The 20,127-nt window shown below is 44.3% G+C and overlaps 1 protein-coding gene across 3 annotated transcripts in view; it reads right to left on the reverse strand.

Annotated features, from left to right (window-relative positions):
* Positions 1-14,504, reverse strand: part of LOC118771957 (receptor-type tyrosine-protein phosphatase zeta-like) — a 41,932-nt gene extending 27,428 nt beyond the window's left edge. For all 3 annotated transcript variants that reach the window (XM_036520152.1, XM_036520151.1, XM_036520150.1), the window contains exons 1-2: positions 14,178-14,504; positions 3,394-3,462 (exon numbers count right to left, since the gene is read on the reverse strand). In XM_036520152.1, coding sequence (XP_036376045.1) covers positions 3,394-3,462; positions 14,178-14,241 — 133 coding nt within the window. In that variant the 5' untranslated portion in view covers positions 14,242-14,504. The remainder of the gene's footprint in view (positions 1-3,393; positions 3,463-14,177) is intronic.
* Positions 14,505-20,127: the final 5,623 nt, after the last annotated feature.

Raw genomic sequence — 20,127 nt, forward strand, 5'->3', positions numbered from 1 at the left:
TGTCACCTTCTTCAACCTTGTGTTCTTCCTCATCTTTTTATCCTTCTTTGTTTACTATTATTATTATTACTATTATTATTATTATTATTATTATTATGTATTTAGCTTGAGACACTTAACCATGGACAAAAGGACATCTGTAGGCACCTCAGTACCAATCCTTTCCCTAACCCCATTCCTGACCCAATCCCTATGCAAACCCAAAACCCAATTCCGAGCCCAACCCCAGCCCTAAGCTTTCCCAATTTTGTGGAAACCAGAGAGAGGAACATCAAATCTATGGACAAAATCGCTGGGAGGATGTTGACTTTTGGGACAGACCTGCCTCTTATAATCAGCAGCCAACACTGATTGGTCAGCGTGGAGAGGTCAGTAACCCCCGTTCGACTGCTGCGGACTCTGAGCGCAGCCTATAGCCCTGAGAGAGACGGAGCAGAGAGAAGATCTCAGAGGGAGTCACGCACAGCAAATTGAGCACACACAAATCATGCGCCTCCGAAGAGTCGTTCCCACAGAAGATCGTTCTGCAAGCTCGAAAACATCTGTTGACATGCAGCAGGTCTGAGTGCCTGCTGAGGTGTTTATCTGAGCTCAGAGCGTTCTCCCTCCCTCCTCTCACTCTCGATATCTTTCTCTCTCCTGTCTCTCTCCCTCTCCCTCTTTCTCTAGGTAACTGTGCATAGAGCTGCACTCTTAAGTGATCTTATTCACATGTAAATTGCCTTATTCACGCCTCAGTGCTCCTATTGACACGGAGGTCTTCCAGCATCACTGTGGATATGACAAACAAGCCCTCCCTGCGAGAGTGACATCCAGGCGACCGCAGAGGGAGCGCGTTTTGCGCCGCTCGAAAACAGCATCCCCCCCCCGTCAAATCTCCTGGAGCTCTACCAAACCAAATCACTGCAATTAAAACTTCAGATGCCACCACTCAGCCTCCGGTGAGATTTCAGCTCGACTAAACATATCAGGCTCTGTGGCAAAAGCGGGCGCAACACACAGGAAAACCATTCGATCTGCATGTGCTTTTGGTGTATTGTAAGAAATGCATGAATAAGATACTACTAAAAATGCAAAAATACCACCATTGCTAATACCATCTCTTGCCGAGAAGACTGAAATTGTGAATAAAACAGATATGAATGACAATCATTAGAGAGTGGGTGGGGGGGTCAGGGGGAGCTACCCAGCAGTTGGAGTCATGGCAATACAGAAAGTCCCAGTTTGCCGGGTCTCCCTGTGTTTATATCTGCACCCCACTATGTGCTGTGTGTTGTGCCCCTTTCCTGTCACCCCACCACTGTTTGTTTGTTGTGATGCTGCCCTGGGCGATTGAGGAGGCATCCATACACAAAAACCAGGAGTTTTGGTGGGATAGAGGGGAGGAGAGAGAAAGAGAGAGAGAGAGAGAGGATACAAACTTAATCACCCACACGGTAAAGATTCTACTTCTAAAATTTCAACAGGCAAATTTAAACAGTTGGGGGGGGGGGGGGGGGGGGGTGTAGCACACCACAGAGCGTCTATATTTGATAAAAGTGGGGTAATCTCATTCTTAGAACCTGCAGAGCAGTGAGCTTCAAGTAGGACAGAAGGAACATTGAGATCTGAAAGAGAGCCGTTGGGCACCTTTGGGTCACTGCTGGTTCCTTTACATCGCCTCTCACAACCCAAAGACTCCTGCAGTTTGTTCAACTACAGCTCCTCGTGAGTGTTTTAAAACAAAGAGCTGAGTTTCCCATCTGTCCTACTTCTAAAAAAAGGCCTGGACTTGAAGCCAGGGAATTCTCCATGTTCTAAAAATATGACACGATAAAAAAGCAGAAATATGTCACAGACAAAGACAGTGATTTGGAATCCTCTAAAACGCTCAAATTGTGCTCAAAAGCTCAAAAATGGCTGTGTGATGTCCCATTAGCAACATACTGTGCTGCAAATCACCATTTAAGCCCTCACATGCTGATTCATGTATTCATTTTATGCAGGTTAAGACAGAGATGTCAGAGATACTGTGAAGCTTATGTTTTTTCCCCTCTTATCTCTTTTTTTACCATATCGTACTTGCACACAGTAGGATTTCTTGTAACTCGGTTGACAACAAAATGACAGGGAAGAAACCAACTTCCTATTTTCATGTAAGGTATAAAATAAGGTGGAAGACACTTCTATTAATTCAGATTTTCTTGGAACCGTGGAAGGTGTATTTATGTTTCTTCGGGTTATATTCTGAGTTACAAATTCCAAGCCTTTTCCTGGATTTCCGTGTGTTCTGTGACGTATAGATGCAACGCATTTGTCTTGTGCTGTTTTGGGGTTTGCGTTTCAGAAGCAAACGCACACCCACAAAAATTCTAAGAAAGTCCACACCCTCAAACCGCAGCCAGTGTTATCTGTGAAAAAAAGGACAAGCATGGAGCCGTCAGGCAGGCCAATGCAGAGTAAAATCCCTGCCTTTCAGGGTGGGGGACGAAAAGAGTGTTTGGAAGGGAATGCTGTAGCTCCACAATGTGTCAGTGCTTCACAGGGCAAGCCCAGTCAGGCCCCTCAGCTACTCTTTTGATGACAGAATGACTCTTTTTTCAGGATTGAGTAAAACTGAGGCGCCCCGGCTTTTCAGCTCAGCAGTGCATGAACTGGCAAGAGTAGACCCACTGCCTCCATTCACTCTAACACTGGAATAAGTCACTCGGGAGCTCATTCAGACACCCGAGACAGTACAGTAACACCTCGGGGTGTCTTACGCACACTTACCTAATCCTTTATTAAGCTCGGCGGTAAATTGCACAACAACGCTGACAAACCACCTATTACCATTCTCAAGCGTCCGTTACCAGCATTCATAATCATTCATGAGCACGCGCAGCTGCATGTCAGGCGGCTGACGTCAAAGGTTATAGTGCATCATACCGTCAAGTGTAATAAATGGCTATAAATGCACGTACACATGTAAGCTATGTAAGCCACCCCAGATCATGCCATAAGGACTACATAGCAATAGTAATAACAGGTTATGAACACTGCTATGCAGTTACTCTGAGAGCTGAGAGCTGGTTAAACCTGCTAGAGCACTGCCTGCAGGACCAAGGCTGAACAGCTCTGTGTTCAGGCATTTAAATCATATATTTCAGCTGTGACAGACCTGCCAACAATTGCAGGCATGGACACCAGCAAAGCCTGCTTCAACCAGGCTCTGCACACAAACAGAGGCAAACATGAAGAAGGGATGGTTCGCTCTTTAAGTTTACTGCAAAAGAAGAGGGTCCATTGAGAAAAACTAAGTCACCGTCAAACAGATACACTGACCTCAGAGCCACGTTTGGAAGGGAGCACATCACCTGGAAGGTCTGACATTGTGCAGCACGACTGACCTCAGATCAGCTGATGTGTGCTTACCTGCATACGACCATTCGATGTCCTCGGTGAATTTGCGCTGGCCTCTGAAGTATGCATGTGCCACATCAGCTGAAACAGAGAGCAGTAAATCTTTCATAAGCAAATAATGGTTAGCATCATTAAACAAAAATATGATAATTGCAATGGACGGGTACTAATGCAACTATTTTTTTTTACATTACATTATTGGCAATTAGCATACATTCTTATCCGGAGTGACTTAGATAGGTTACAATTTTTTACATGTTACCCAGTCATACAGCTGGATATTTACTGAGGCAGTTCTGGGTTAAGTACCTTGCCCAAGGGTACAACAGCAGTGCCCAAGTGGGGAATCGAACCGGCAACCTTTAGGTTAGGAGTCCTGCCCCTTACCACTATACAACTAATTATGGTGCCTTGTTATATTCTGAGACAAAGAGAGGAGGCAGGGTTGGTCTCATGTGGCCTTGTCCAAAAATACAGCACTGGATAACTCCTGTCCTGCTAATAAAACCAGTCTGAATCCATGAAATCCAGCTTTTTTTTCCTGTCACTGAGCACCTTCCCATGAACCACCTGGCACACGTCCAGACTGACAGATCCTCTTAGGGGGCCCATTCTGTCACGCTTTGTGGATCAGTTCAGCCAAGCCTGTCACCAATCTCTCTCTTTCTTTTCCTCCACCAACCCGTTTCATAAATAAGACAGGTAAAGATCACCTTTATAACTATCATAATATGCATCTGCGTGAGTGTGTGTTTGTGTGCCTGTGTGTCTGTATGTGTGTATGCCTGTATATGTGTGTGTACATGCATGTGTTCATGCCTGTGTGTGGGTGCATGCTTCTGTGTCTATGTGTGCATGCACGTGTGTGTGTGTGTGTGTGTGTGTGTATGTGTGTGTGTTCACAAATAGAGCAGAGACGCAGCAAGTCCTGGAACAGCATGTCAGCAGTGCGATTTGGCCCAGATGAAAAATCCCATCTACAGCAGCTCACTCCCTGAAGACACAGGGGGAGGATGGAGAGAGGTCCTGTCACACACAGGAGAAACTGGAGCATGTGCCTGTCCCTGCAGGATACTGTTCTCAGATCAGTCTGAAGACTTCATTACCTTGGTAAAAGGCTGGAAATGGTCACATCTTTAAAGATACTCCTATCCCAAGCAGCTTACATGGCTCACATTTCACCCACTATACATAAGAATCTTCACTAAAGTAATTTAGATGCTTCACTGAAGTATAACAGTAGTGGCTCGTCAGGATTCAAAGCTGTAATGGTCCAGAATCCTTCAAGAGCCGTCCTAAGTCTACTCACTGCTGCCCAGTGTTACGTCTACCCTAGCCAACGTCTAACATTCTCACAACATTGTGGCAACATCCCTATGATGTAGTGTGCACCAACAGCAATCAGATTCAGGTTTTTAACTTTATCACTTCACAAATACAGTTTGGTAATATTGTTGACTCCATATGGTTTTTCACTTGTGTTGTATCTCACTTGTAAGTCACTTTGGATAAAGGAGTCTGCCAAATGAATAAATGTGCCAATGTGAATGTGAACATTGAACTATGGGTTTCGGAATGGACAGGCCTGACCCAAGTCCAAACTGTCTTCACTAAGTTACAACCATTCCTACAGGACAATACACAATAGAACTTCTCCACTTACATGTCTGTCTCTTTTTGCTGTTTAATTTTTGTTGTTTAACTCGAAATGGCACATTGTAATGGTTTCTGGTAATACAATTAAAGTAAACAGCTTTTGTCTCCTGTGTGGATAATTAATTCAAAACAGGATGCACAAAGCTACAGTTGCACGCTATTTAGGAAGAAAAGCTCTCGGACAGAAATGTCTCATTTACATACAGAGTACTCAGCACCTGTTCGCTCTGGGGTACATGGGTTGGAAATGATTTGCCCAGAGGTTTTATTCCCATTTCACACGAGGGAGACCATCGCAGAGCTGGATTGTACTGATGCAGTAATGATGCTATGATCTCTAGATCTCTACCTACAGATTTCCTAATTTCCCACCCTAATCCAGCTCCTGTCGCCTGCCTCTCCTCTCTCGTGTCTCCTTTCTGAAACAGATGCCTCTCTCTCTCTCCGGCTCTGTCTCCCGCCCCTTCTCTCCCACTCCTCTTCCCCATTCGGCGTTGGAGCTGCCCTGGCCGTGACTCTGTTCGGCTCAGACGATTAACGTCGGTATCAGTGTCACATACCGCCCATCGCAAAACTTCCCATCATGCCTGCGAGCTTCCTCTCCGGGACCGCCGGCAGAGAAATGAGACACGGAGCGGGCGAACGCGCTGGCAGCTTTGGGGTTTTACGCTGTGATTAGTGTGTAATTACCCATTACCACGGCTGTTCCCCCATTTCCTCTGTAGCTCTGTTTGGATCCTTGACTGAGGGTGGGCTTAATTAACCCGCCGCTATCGACTGGACATTTCCCTCACTGCGTAAACACATACTGTCACATGAGCACAACCAAGAAGAGGCCCGCTATAATACATCATTAGTGATGGCAAAGGGTCCCTCTATGCAAAGCCAAAAAGCCTGATGTTCCTGTCTGTGTTTCTTTTAACATTTAGACATATATCAACCCCTGCTTTCAAAACTCGCCCTCCGGCCTTCCCTGAAGCATCCACTCACATCCCTGAGGAATCAAACACACATACGACCTTACCCCTCTATGGCAGACTGACTGTCACGTACTGACTCATTAATCACTCAATGACTCATATGCACAGAACGCATCTATTGTCAAGTATTTCAAGGAGTTTGCCTCAATCGCCCTTCACAAGAGGTCATAGAATGTTATTTTAGTTTTTCCATTAAGTTTCACTTTGCGTTTTTTTCCTGTTTTTTTCACCCCTCTGAATATATTACCCTGTAAAGGTTTCCATGACAATATGAGTACAAAGCACGCTATACCAAATAAAATGATTGATTGCTTGATTGACCCCCGTGAAATACAGAGCAGCACACCGATCTTAGAGCGGTTAATATTCTGTGTATGCGGAGAGGCTGCCAGGCGTTAGCCTGGTTTGTCGTGCTGGCCCGTGACCAGGTTAATTGGCCTGGATTGCAGACGCAGTGTTTGGTCTCCCTGAATCCACGGGCCATTGCGTTTATGGCTCTCGCACATCTCTGGCTTCCTGTTTATTCAAACAAACTTTTACAAACACCTTTTGTTCAAACGCATTTTACACGCACTCTTTCCGACGCTCGGCTTCAGGCAAGGACTGCATACAGTGCGAACACGCTGTACACGTCTTAGCTTAAGTTTAGTACTGCATACAGTGTGCACAGCCTATACCAATGGCTTCATTTATGGATGGCACACAGTGTACGCAGTCTATACACTCGGCAATATGCAACACAGACTCAGAAAAACCCCCAGGGTGTCTGTGGAGAGGAACCCTGCACAATCACAGGGAATCGATGCTGCAAAATTCTGTTTGTACTGCAACTGCAGACTCTGCCAATGGAAAATGCTTGTTGATTGGGTGCTTTGTGGGGCTTTGTGTGTGTAACGTCAACGGCGTTGAAGGAGAGGGATTTCGCCTGCGTGCTGCGTGGGGAGGGACTCTGTCTGTGTGCGCACCGGTGAGGGAGCGCGTATAAAACCAGGCTGAAGATGACTAAAAGGATTACTGGGCTCCGCGGAGAGACTTGGCCTCGGCTGCGAATGTGTGCGAGATTATGCTGTACGTCCAGTGTCCGTTTCTCGGATCACAGAGCTACTTCTCAGGGGGGAAAATCCTCTCTGGAATTTTCATCAAAGGAGTGATGTATTCCTCAAACAGCAAAGGGAAGATATGCTACATACATATCACAGCTGGGCTGTGGGTGCTGGATGGGTGGGTGGGTGCTCCCTGGCATCAGGGAGGCCAGCTGTTCCCAACTGTGCTGGTGGGCAAACTCTATTTAATTCACACATGCATGCACCCACACACACACACACACACACACACACACACACACACACACACACACACACACACACATACACACATACACACAAGCAGACACACTTTTGCTCAGGATTATGTCAAAGCCTACACCTGTTCCTTGCACTGCAGACAGGAAGATGGGCCCCCTCCACAGCCCAGAGAGGCAGCACTGGAGAAATCCTTCAGAGTGGGAGCAATGTGAAACATTATACGCACACCAGTCTGCACTGGTTCATAAGTCAAAATGGAATGGCAACCACCCTGCTGACCACATTAAAACCATTCTAGAATAGATTAAATGGAATGCACTAAACAGCATTCTTCAAAAAGGTAAAGAATGCGGAACTGACTTTAGTCCTAATCCATGCATGGTAGCTCTGTGGGTCTATGTGACTTTGCCTGCATTATGACCCAGCTGGCGGGTTCTAGAACCTGAGACGGGACATACAGTAACCGTGGGAACGATAATGCAGAGGAACAGCTGGGGTTTAACCCCACTTCAGAAATCAGCCTCTCCCCCTCGCGACCAGGTTGGGTTTCAATCAGCCCTCTTCCTCACACTCCTTAACTACGACACCAGTGCTGCTGCAATACACTCTACTGGCCCTATTTAAGGGCCAACAGATCTTCAAATCGCCTAGACGGCTCATCCCACCCATTGTGCATACTGCATCAGATGATCCACACACAACGAAGATCAGAGTATCTGCGAAGCCAATGTGCAGCACGGCGGCCTAAAACACGACCATGTTTTTCCTTTGCGGCGGTTTCAGAGCACAAGCCTGGAGGCCAAAACCTCCATCAGCATGCAGGATGCATCAAACCTGAGTCCCATGGAACAAGCAGGCCTCCTCATGACTGCCCACCACAGTGGCACCCCCCGGTCTCTCAGTCATTACCATGGACACAAAGTCAAACCCCCTTCTTTTGGCTGCTGGGACCGGTGTGTTTATGTTATTATTGCTGGCAGCGGCACAAGGCCAAACTCTCTGTCTCCCTCTGGCCCAGAAATCACACTTCCCCCCCCCCCCCCCCCCCCCCCCCCCCCGAGCCAAATCCGCCCATCGACCTTCTCAACAACAAACATCTTTTCTGACTTCACACACACAAACTCAGAAACACACAAATACAAAAACACACAAACATGAACACACACACACACAGTCTCTGCTGCTGTTGGCTGAGTTTAGCTGATGAAAAAGAGAACACTGGATTTATCCACAAGCACTTTCTTTTCACTCAGTCGTTACTGTGTGAGCATTCATTAAATATTCACAGCAGGGCTGCAGATGTTCAAACCACAAACTGTATAGCTTGTAAAAGGAAATGATTTAAGTGACCAAAAGGGTGTTCTTCACCACAGCAAAGCCAAAATGCTTAAACTGGATTGTATTTCAGAAATGACAGAAAAGAAAGAGAACAGAATCCATGCCGTACACTGTACTGGTCACATTCTCATTGACAGGATAATGGATCTGAACTGTGGACTTGGTCTGACATGCTGAAGCCCTTCCACAATTGAGCAATTACTTTTGTTTTTGCCCATTTATTCATGACATCTCATTCATTGTAACATGGCAAACATGACAACCTCATGTAGAACAGTTGTGTGTGGTCTGTGTTTAGCCTGAGTAGAGCAAGCTACCACTGAGCACAAACAGCTCATTCAGCATGTAGCATCTCTACACCACAGTCCACAAGCACAGCAGCAAGATTGTGTCATCGCAGTCTTTAAAGATTTTTTGGATGCAGCCGTATGCTGAACAACTGAATAACACAATTAATCTCTCAGATATGATTCTGAAACCAACAGATATGGAACTATCCTTTAAGATGATTTTTTCCCCCTCTAGTGTGGCATGAAGATTCAGACTGAAAACTCTATGCCAGTCATACACGGTGATGACTACTTCAACCAGTAAGAGGACACACTGAACTTATGCTGATATATTTAGTTTAGTTTACTCTGTTTGTGTTGTGGTCCACACTCACAGATACAGGTCTGTCAATGTTCTCAGAACACACTGATGTTTTTAAAATATATGGGGGCAAACACAAATTATAGTCTAGGGCATTGATAGGAAGTGTTATCAACGGATGTTCTTATCTATACTAAATTATCCCTCCCATCTTTCACTAAACAATTACCCAGAGACTCGTCTGATGCAGTATTTTTCTCGAGAGAGAGGCTTTAAAAATGAAACTTGAAAAGGTAAGGGAACAACGTCCATGCCGTCCACAGCCTTAGTCTAAACACATGCAGAAACCAAAGTGCTTTACACCACTTCAGCTGTGGTTGGCCTGCTCTCTGTTCTATTTGAAGGGTCCATTGAGCAGCTGTGTTTTTTTTTTTCTTTCAAACTCACTGGTTGCATTTCCTCAACTGAGAAAGAACCTTTTGTCACTTCTTTGGAGAAGTGAGTTATAACTGATTCCCTATGCTTAAGTTCACCTGCGTTAAGCATTAAAACTAATGGAACTGTAATGCGGGAGAGTCAGATTCAGTTACAGTCCTGCAGGAGGTCTGAAGAGAGCCAAATCCTCTGATACACTCGCATGCAGCCAATGGCTATTTTTCTCCCTACTACAAGTCCCACAGTGCACTACAGTGCAGTGGGTGCTGATTGGAGGATAGGTGCTACTCCACTGACATAAGCCAGAGCAAACTGCAGGTGCATGACAAATCTCAGCATGCACTTCCTCAGGAAATCCTTTCATAAAACAAGTGCCCCAGGACAGACTGTAGGAAGTACACAGCACCAAAAAAGAAAAAAAAACTGAGAGGGAATGATAAACTCCTTCATGTCCCATACTTTATCACCAAATAATTTACCAATCGGCACTGATAGTGAGCAAGAAGATATAACATTGTTCAGATGAGAGGGCAAACCCAGGTTCACCTCATGGGTCTTTTTAATAAAATGGATTTACCCCAGGGTGTCCAAGTCAAATTCCCAAATCAGCTCCCAGTTCTGGCCACCCACTGAGACTCCCTGCAGTTCATATAAAACCCATCCTATTCCTATTTTCTCTTCATCCCCCAGAGAGTCAAGTTCAGTGTTCAGTTTCCCGTTTGACTGAAATAGGTGCATATTAGAGGAGGATGAAGAAGATTGGCAACTGACACTGGGGTCTCCAAATTAACCCTGTTTGCTAATTGCCTTTCACCCGCGTTAAATAAGTGTCATTGTCTTTGTTCAGGGGATCTAGAAGGGAGAAGGCGATTAATAAGGGAAATCAGACTGCTTAATATCTTCTGGAATTTGCCTCTCCCGTTACAGGATGTCTTTGGGTGACCTTGAGGACCGTAGTGACTTGCTATTTTAAGTGATATCCTAATTGAGGAGAGGCAAATGTTAGCTGGAGATAGGGCTGACACAGGAACCACTGTTGCTGTGGGTAACAGTGAAGGCCTACTCTATGATTGGCTGACCCTGTTGCACTCAAGGATGAGTCAAGTCCATGGCCCTACCCCCATTTTTCCATTATAATCCATTATTATACAGTTAAATGTGCATTGCTCAGTGCCTTACTTATTACTAATACTATGCATCAATGGATATATGATGAAAATCAGGTTGAGTACCTCACTCAGTGGTACAACAGCTGGGTCTCAAACCAGTGACCTTCTGGTCACCTACCCTGTTGCCTCACCCCAGAACCTGCCAGTATCTTGAGTTTTTTTTTTTTAATCATTTCCCACCAACAGAGAAGCTGTCCCCACAGGTGTCGAGAAAATGACAACCCAAAAGTTCTATTTCCACTTCCTGCTTCCACTTTGCCAAAAGCTAAATTGTTGAGCCTACACGTGCATGTGTAGGTATGTTCATATAAGGGATAAATGTGAGATGCTGTGAGCATGGAAAAACATTTACTACAATTACACTTACATTTCAGTGACGACCTTTGTGTTATGAGCCAAGCTCTTTAAACACCTCTGCCACACCACTAGCTTTGCTGTTTTATGAAATTTAGAACAAAACACGATTTTTATTACTTGTTGCACTTTTACTGTAAACACGTTCAAGGCCAACAAGCTGAAGCAGAACCGCTGGAGCTCAGAGAGACCACACGGGAAGAGGACGGCAGACATTCACCCACCCCGACAGCCATGGAAGCTGAGCCTCCTGTGATGTGGTCAAAGTCCTTAAATGCACGATATCATCACTGAGTGCTAAAGTTATAATAAAGACACCTAGGGGTGCTCTTTGGGAAGATAAAAACCAGGAAAAATTCACAGGACTATTAAGGATTATTAAAACAGTCAACAGAGCATTAACTTTGAGTGTGTTCAGTAAATAGTAGCAGCCACTGGTATGCATTTTACAGAAAACCTCAAATTGTTTCATTTGTTTTCCAGTTATTGAATGATACTGTTCCACTGAACATGTAAAATGGATTGAAAGGAATAATGGAAGATTTCAGATATCGAAAAGCATACTTTGACCATAACCTAAACTGGGGCACCTATAAAAGCAAACCAGAGTTGATACTTCCTTCAATAGCTGAAACTATTCAAGGTGGCTTACAAACGGACGATGAAGCCTGTAATCTCCTTCTGTTTCATCCTACAGGATAATGGTGACATCGTTGCTGAAAAGGGTTGACATGTTTTTGACACAGCCCTGTAAAATTTTTGGCACTGACGTCAAAGATCTACGTCACTTATCAACAAACAATACTTGCCTGAGTGACTGTCATCTGAAAGGAAGAAACCCCTTCATTAAATCAGTCTGTGACATTTAGCAGATCAGGAAGGACTATGAAGCGGTCTAAATGCTATAGGTTTGTCCTCTCAGGTGCAATAACATTCTTCAATGAGAGACATAGCAGGCATATCATCTCTGAAACTTATGTTTTCTTAAGACTACTAAAATATTTCTAAATTTCTATACATTCTCTCTCTTTACATATTCTATACACACATACACACATTTGCTGTATTATGTAACTGATCTGATTATGTATCTTGAAAATGGGCATTTCATTTTTCACTACCCGGTGTACGTTCTAGCGTTACATGGCTATTATGCATTGGGGACTAAATGTTGGCTGGATGTGCAAAATGTTCAATAATGTATATGCTGCACCAAGAAAGCATATTTCATGGTTCACACCTGACAAATAATGACCCAATTCTATATCTATTCCCACACATATTCATCTGTATTTTTCCTTCGCTCTCAGTCTCAATCTAATTTTACATGTTGTGGATAAACAAGAAGCAGCACCGTCAGGGCCAGCGTGAGACCACACACAGACAGACGGTTAGAGAGGGTGAGAAATCAATAACTCCTTACCAGCCGGTCAATAGAGCTCCTCTTGTTCTCCCACACGGCCTCATTACAGCCAGTGCCTTTAGACACATGACGGGCCACCCCCTGACCACTGTAATTAATTATCCGGTCCATCATGAGCATGGGCATCATTGGCTGAGAGCCAAGGGACCTGTGTGGACTGTCACAACAGGTCGGGGGGGGGGGGGGGGGGGGGGGCAAAGACTCAAAGGAGAGACAGACAGACAAATATAAATCTAGCAAGTGGGAGGGAGAGAGACTGGGCAAGACAGAAACAGAGCAGGAGAGGAGACAGAGAGAGAGGGGTGGAAGGAGGAAGACAGAGGGTATGCCAGGCCAGCCATCCATGCATAGGCAAACATTGTAGAAAGAGTGAAACATGTCACCATATCACTTTATCCCTCCCTCCCTCTCTCTCTCTCTCTCTCTCTCTCTCTCTCTCTCTCTTTCTCTCCCCCAATGCCAATGACAACCCAGCATGTCCACCTGTGGGGTGAGGTACTTCAGCTCTCCCTCTCCACAGGAGCAATAGACTGTGAGAGGGGTGAAGTTAACTGCCCACTCCAGGCTAGATGCACTGTCTACACTGCCGAGTGTATGAGAGGTTCGCAAAAGTGAGGATGACACAGCCCGGAACGTTGAAACCGACCGGGAGCAAGGTTCAGAACGCACGGTTCTGGTTCCATTTCGCGTAATTGCGTGATGGTCAACAGACGACCTAAGACTGTCAAGGGCGTAATTTGCCTAAAAAAAGACGCCTGAGCGCTTGATTTATTAATCACACCACACACAAAGCATTTGACAGCGTCGCTTTGGATGCGCCAGGGACCCTTTAAATAAATAATTTCTCAGCCAAACATCCAAGCAGGTGACTACACTGTACGTGTAATTTAAACGTTTGGTCTCAATAAAATGAGATTGACCATGCAACGATATGGGTTACACTCATTATTATGACGTTGAATGTTCATCTTTGATGGAAGGTTGGATGCGATGCCGTTTTTCCATTCAAGTACACGTAGTCAAAGTCTGTTGTCCAGAATCTTGTTAAAATGTGTTACTTGGTTTGAGATGTTGTACGCCTCTAATTAATATCAGAATCAATATGGGAAAAGATATTATTTACGTCACCAACGTTACGGAGAGTAGGACAATAATCCCAGTATTGCTCACAAAAGCTAACTTACTCAAGACGGAATAATCAAACTGCGCATAATTCCTTCAGATGTCGTCTCAGATGTGGAACTCCTAATTTTGTGCGAGTAATTTTTCGTAAAGTACAATTATCATCAAACACCCAAATGTTTAATCCGTCACTCGAGAGACACAAAGGAGCCTCCTCGAAATGTGAAAGAATGGTCTTACCACCTAATTTAACGCGTAAAGCGTTCCCACGGCTGACATTTCCAAGACACAACAGTGTTTAATGCAGCGCAAATTCGAATGCCCCGAATGCCATCGGTCCAGGGAGTAAACGTGTTTTTTATCAGCCGCTGTGTTGTTTGTTGTAGAACACACAAAGAAACAGAGGCAAACTCCGAGTCCTTACCTGTATGACAGGTGAGCAAGAGCTGGGCGAGCAGCAGAAAGCTCCTGCTCGTAGTCAGTTCCATACTCTTCCTCTCAAACACCAAGACTAGCGCAAAATATATTAATATCTGCAGGTGAGAAGAAGACTGTTGAATCAGGGGAACAGAACTCCCAAGGTGCGTGGAGATGCTATTCTTGATTCATTCCGACGGCGTTTTTGCGTCTCGATGACATTCGCTCCGGAGCGGATGCGCGGATTCGGAGACTCGCGGTGCGTGTGGCTGTGTGAGTGCGCTTGTGTACTCGCAAAGGGTTTGGGAGCGTGCGCCGCCCACAGCCCACAGCAACGCGGCTGTACTAAGCACTGGCTCGACTATTAAAGAGCCACTTAAGCAGAACCACTTAACTATTCCCAGGGAAATGCGAACCCGAGGAAACGTGAGGGTCCAGGATTAAAATCGCATGTCACCATTTTGTTCTATGCAAGTGGTCACGTGGATATTGTTTAATAATTAGCACAATATGACATATCCTCCAGTGGAATGAAAAACTCGCGGCAGGGCACTAAATCAAGACTTTTGAAGCTGTTTCAGATATAAGTGACCAGCTCAAAAGAACCAAAAGAAGATTCGGATGCTTCAAGACTTTTAACGCATGGTAAAATGTTACACTGCATTCGAAAGACAATATAATTGCATCCTCACAAATACTTTTGCAAAGAGGCATATAGAATGAAACAAGAGATCAAGCAGAAATCAGCATTTTGAGTGTTTTGAGCTGACTCTAGGTGCGCCAATAAAAATGCAAGATTACACGCTCGGGTATAACTTGGGTTTCCAGTTGTGTGTGAGGCTATCTGAATACGTCAGCCCTGACACGCATGATTTAATGGCATGGGGCGATTTAGGGGCAGCAGTGACCTCTTCACTGGAGAGCAGGATAAACTGGTGAAATGGAGGGGGTCTAGACACAGGTCAGCAATAAATCTGCATAAGTGATGGCTAAGCATGGGAGTGGAGTGAGGCTGAGGGGTAAGACTGGTGTTGGTGGTGCTGGCTTTGGGGAGATTAAAGACTGTATTTCAATGAGGCCATGTAATCCTCTGGGGTCACAGAGGGAGATGGGGGAAACATGACATACCCACTCTAAAACAGACACTCAGCACTGAGGGTCGAACTAATGCACATGATGTTCAGGGCCTGTAGTGCTGAATCTCATGTAATACACGAGTTTGCGTGCACGTACTTGTGTGTGTGTGTGTGTGTGTGTGTGTGTGTGTGTGTGTGTGTGTGTGTGTGTGTGTGTGTGCACGTACGTGTGTGTGTGTGCGTGCGTGCACATTCATCGTCCTGTTTGCATGTTTGTAATTGCTACAGTGCAATCCTGGACAACAGCCTGGCTTGCTAAGCAGTCACTCAGCTGTAAGAAAGTAGCTGTCAAAGTAAAATACATGTGATTGTCATGTTAGCTGGGCCCACCATCCTCCCTTACTGTACCCCTCTGAAAAGAAGATGCAAGCTTAAACAACACAGTTGCATTTATAGATGCCATTTTTTCTGAGACACCAAAGGTCGGAATAAAGACGCTAACATGTTTATTGACATGCTTAGTGACAAATCAGAGGTACAGGCAGCATGTCTGGTCAATGTGAACACACCACTTTGCTGCATTCGTAACATCCACGGTGTTCATATGTCAAATCAGCCTCAGCTCTCATGCTAACGTGCTCCACTTCTGATCTTTTAGCAAAAACCAGTTCACTTAAGCAGGATAAAGTAACCAATGAGATTTGCATAACATTAAACAGTCAGGCTATCCCTGGGCCAACCACCCCCCTCTCCCATGAGGTTTGGGGTAAGCTGTTTAATGTAGACCAAGATTAAACTCCATCTCCCGTAAAACAGAACTAAGGCAGGACCAGGTTAAGTGTAAATCCGCGCAGCACACAAAAACATTTCGTTTGAAAATATATACACCAATACTCCACGCTGCACTATGTCCTTAAAACGAAATTATGATAACATTTAATATTGGATGAGGCACTTTTGTGTGTACTTTTCTGTTGTACTTTCCTAACTGTAACTGATGAGACTCCATCTACCTCAAGCTTCTTGTTCACGGTTCCAGTATTATTTGATAACTGGTTTTACAACTTCAATAACATGCTGCCTTGATGTTCCCCTTCCTTACTCTTTTGAATAAATTTACATAATTTATCCTAGATTATCTCTAATTTATGCAGGGGTCTGTTCTTCACTTGTTGGAATGCATGTTTGTAGAACACTACTATGACTGCTTTTAAACCAAGAAAACAATCCGGTTTTTGTGTGGTAATGTACGGTTATGTGAGTTTAAGTATATGTAGCAGTTGTATACATGTGTGTTTGAATGTAATTAATCCTTTGCTAAAATAAATACCACCAAGCATAGTACAGCACAGTGCATATACAAATTTCAAATAGAAAGAAATTCATAGTGAAATACTCCGCTTCGTCTCGAAAGGATTCTTCTTCAAATGTAACTGTCACTGACAGGAACTATACTGTATTGGGCTATAATCAATAATGCAAACGACCTGTTCTCTCTTTCCTTGCTCAGAACCTTTATCAGAGCATGTTTGATTCCCTCAGTGGGACAGAGGAATGTTCAGGGTTCGTGAAGCACCATCTGTTTCCTAGGAGCAGAGACTTTATGGGCACAGATGAGAAACAATGCCAAAGCACTATGATGTCACACTCTGAAAGAAAGCGAGGAGGGAGGGGAAAGACAGTGAGAAGAGACAAGGCCGCTCTTGTGTCTTCTATTCCCAGCATTCTTAGCAACATTGAACACATAGATCTGAATGGCCACAAGAACAAAGAAAACATATCAGGAACTGAGGGATCATAAATGCTTTATAAAAGCAGAGGAGATATGGATATTTCCAGGGAAGACTTTTCTGAAGGTTTCACCTCTCTGTAATCCACTGGAGTGAATCAGAAGGATGTGTGGGTAGTGCTATTGGTTATGGTTTCAGGTTTGCTAGTGTAAGCTTGAGCAAGGCACCTAACCTGAATTTTCCCAGAAAATTATCTAGCTGCGTAAATGGACAATACGCAAATGAATGCTTGCAGTTCGGCACTGAATGCATGGCTGCTTGCGTGACTGAAGACTTAGCTATGTAATGTTGCAACAGTATTAGTATGCAATACCCTCATCACACATTCTATCCATCTCAGTCACTACAGTGTCACAGATGCACCATAACTTTCCATATCCTCGGGCTTAACATTACAGTTACCGTGTGGATGAAGTGAGAGTGCACATGTCTTTGCACAGTTGACACCAGAGTTTACAGCATAAAATTAATGTTATCGACAGCTGCTTTCGTCGTTCGAGGTCCAATATTTCAACCGCCTGGGTGCAAGGGGGGAATCGATTCCTGTCAGTCACGGTCAATCACAGTGAATGATGTCAGAGGATCTATTCTAACCACAGGACATTTCCATGGTAGCAACCAGGCCATGGAGTGCTGTCACCCACAGTCAATTGGCAGGCTGGCATCCATAAAAAAGATACAAAGGTGACAAGGCCTTGGGTGGGGTGGTGGTGAATGTGAGTTATGTATTACATAATATGAATATTCTCTATTATTATGTATTTGTTATGCAGTGTCAATTAAACAGGATGAGTTATATAAATTGTAAGTGCATATTATCCATTTATACGGCTGCATATTTAGTGATCCAGGTTAGGAACCTGGAAAAAAGGGTATGAGGGACTCAGACCTAAAACCAACTGATTATCATTCCAGTTTACCCTGGCCTTTTGTCCATCTGAACACCGCCTGTTATTTTAATGGTTGAGTCACTAAAAGCAACGACAAGGCAGCTACATTGGACAACATTTCTGCAGCCATCAAGTAATTAGTGCTAATTGGCTAAAAACAGTTCAGACATGTTTCATAATGCCATCACTAGCGTATGTCCTGCTTCAGACTTCAGGAGAGGGAGGAAACAAAAGGAAGTTTTCAGCTTCACCAGGACAAAGCATATAGATATTTCTGTAGCTGTAACAACAGGCTATGAATGTAGGCCAACACTAATAATAGAGAGAAGTATGTTAAATCAATTACACAAGTGGAAAACAAAAGGGAAAGGATTTTTGCCAAAATGAAGGCACACAAGATATAGCCTGTGTTGTATTAAAACAATCTGAGTTCTTGAAAAAGTTCATTCAGAAAATAGTGGTTTGAGCAGCAAACCCTGTTAAATGACACACTGTTGTGGAGCCGTGGGATCTGAACACCTTCACCTGTCACATGACTAAACCCATCCACGGCCTGCAGTGAAATACATGCAGTAATGAGTAAAATAACTTGCTGATACCTTTCAGTGACCGAAAGGTACTTTTATACTCATCTTTTTAACATTCAGAGGGTAAAATCTAGGGAGAGGGTCACATTCACAAGGCCAATCAGAGAGTTCCAAGAGCAATTCCTATCTTTTTTGGTCCCTTTCCTGAAGCAGCCTGTGCCCACATTTTGACATTTTGACAATGACAAACATTTTCTTGACTCATGGCAAGAACGTTTTAGAATGCCAGTGTCACTGAGCATCATGAGAGATCAGAACAGGACACAGAGCAGTGTTTCCACAGGGGTTCAGCTGAACACCTGCTGTTCCCATAGTACAGCCTCCTCATACTCTGCAGGACGGGGGTCTTTTCTCCAAACTTTAGGCACAGTCCGCTCCAGCAAGTGCAAAGCTCTCTAAGTGCCACCAAAAAACAAACCCCTCCTTCAGAGCCCCAAGTTTTGGCTGTAAATCAGAGGGTGGTCATGTGACATCAGACTCCCTAATTCCAGAGAGGAGAGAGAAGAGAGAGAGAGGACTCTAAGAAGAGCTTTTATCTGGACTTCAGTGACAGCTCCAACCCTCAAAACCCTCCCCATCACACACACACACACACACACACACTGGGGGGAAGAACTGGGCCAAGCTGCTGATCTTGATAATAACCAGGACAGGAATGCACCCAGACTCTTTCTCTAATGAGCTTCCATTCCAGTTCACGTTAAGTCTGCTGCTGTCCAAAAGCTACAGTCAGAAAACATCCACACCACAATTACAGGCGGCCCTTTGTTCAACAAATGGGCAAAATTCATATAAAGCCCAACGGAGCAAAGGAGCACTTATGAGGTATATACAGTATAGGTGATATTCACATGCCACAAGTATTATTTTAAAACATAATTATATAAACCAACGGGACCAAAATAATGGTAAAGGTTACATTCCCATTTGTCGTTCAACGAGATCAACTTTCTGAACAGTCTAATAAGGGCTTTGAGTTTCCAAAACTGAAAAAAAAAAACTGGGTGGAAGTTCATTCCTGTCTACAGTAGTGATTGAGAGACGGATTTAGCTTTGGGGAGCCCTGCCTCCCGGGCTGACACGTGAGGCCCACACCACAGAGTCCGCTCAATGAATAAATATCGATTAATGCCATTCCTCTGACGCCATTATTATTCATTAGATCAGAACAAGGCCTGTGCTTGCAAAGCCAAAAACAGACTTGCTATGAGCAAACAGTGCTATCATCAAATGACCGCCCTCAACATCAATGATCATATCCATTGTACAGTACATCATACCTATGATAAAATAAAATGGGATTATCACTACTTGCCAGATTGCTAGATTATCAGTATTTAACTGATAAAATGGGATCCGTCCCACCACTCCCAGAGAATGGTACAGAGAGTTCAGACCAGAGGGAACAGGCAATAGTGTGTGTGTAATGTGGGTGTTAGGTGCATTGGAAAGAGCAACCTAAGAATTCCAATATAAGCAACAACACTGTCGTGCAAAGACACACACTCGTTTCTCACTCTCTGACACGACACTGAAAGAGGTGCTGTACATTTTACACTTACGCAATAAAAGAACCACCAGAAGAGCATGCCAAGGTCCGCAATGCCCAACGTG

Source organism: Megalops cyprinoides, chromosome 25, assembly GCF_013368585.1.
Source record: "Megalops cyprinoides isolate fMegCyp1 chromosome 25, fMegCyp1.pri, whole genome shotgun sequence".
Classification (NCBI taxonomy): domain Eukaryota; kingdom Metazoa; phylum Chordata; class Actinopteri; order Elopiformes; family Megalopidae; genus Megalops; species Megalops cyprinoides.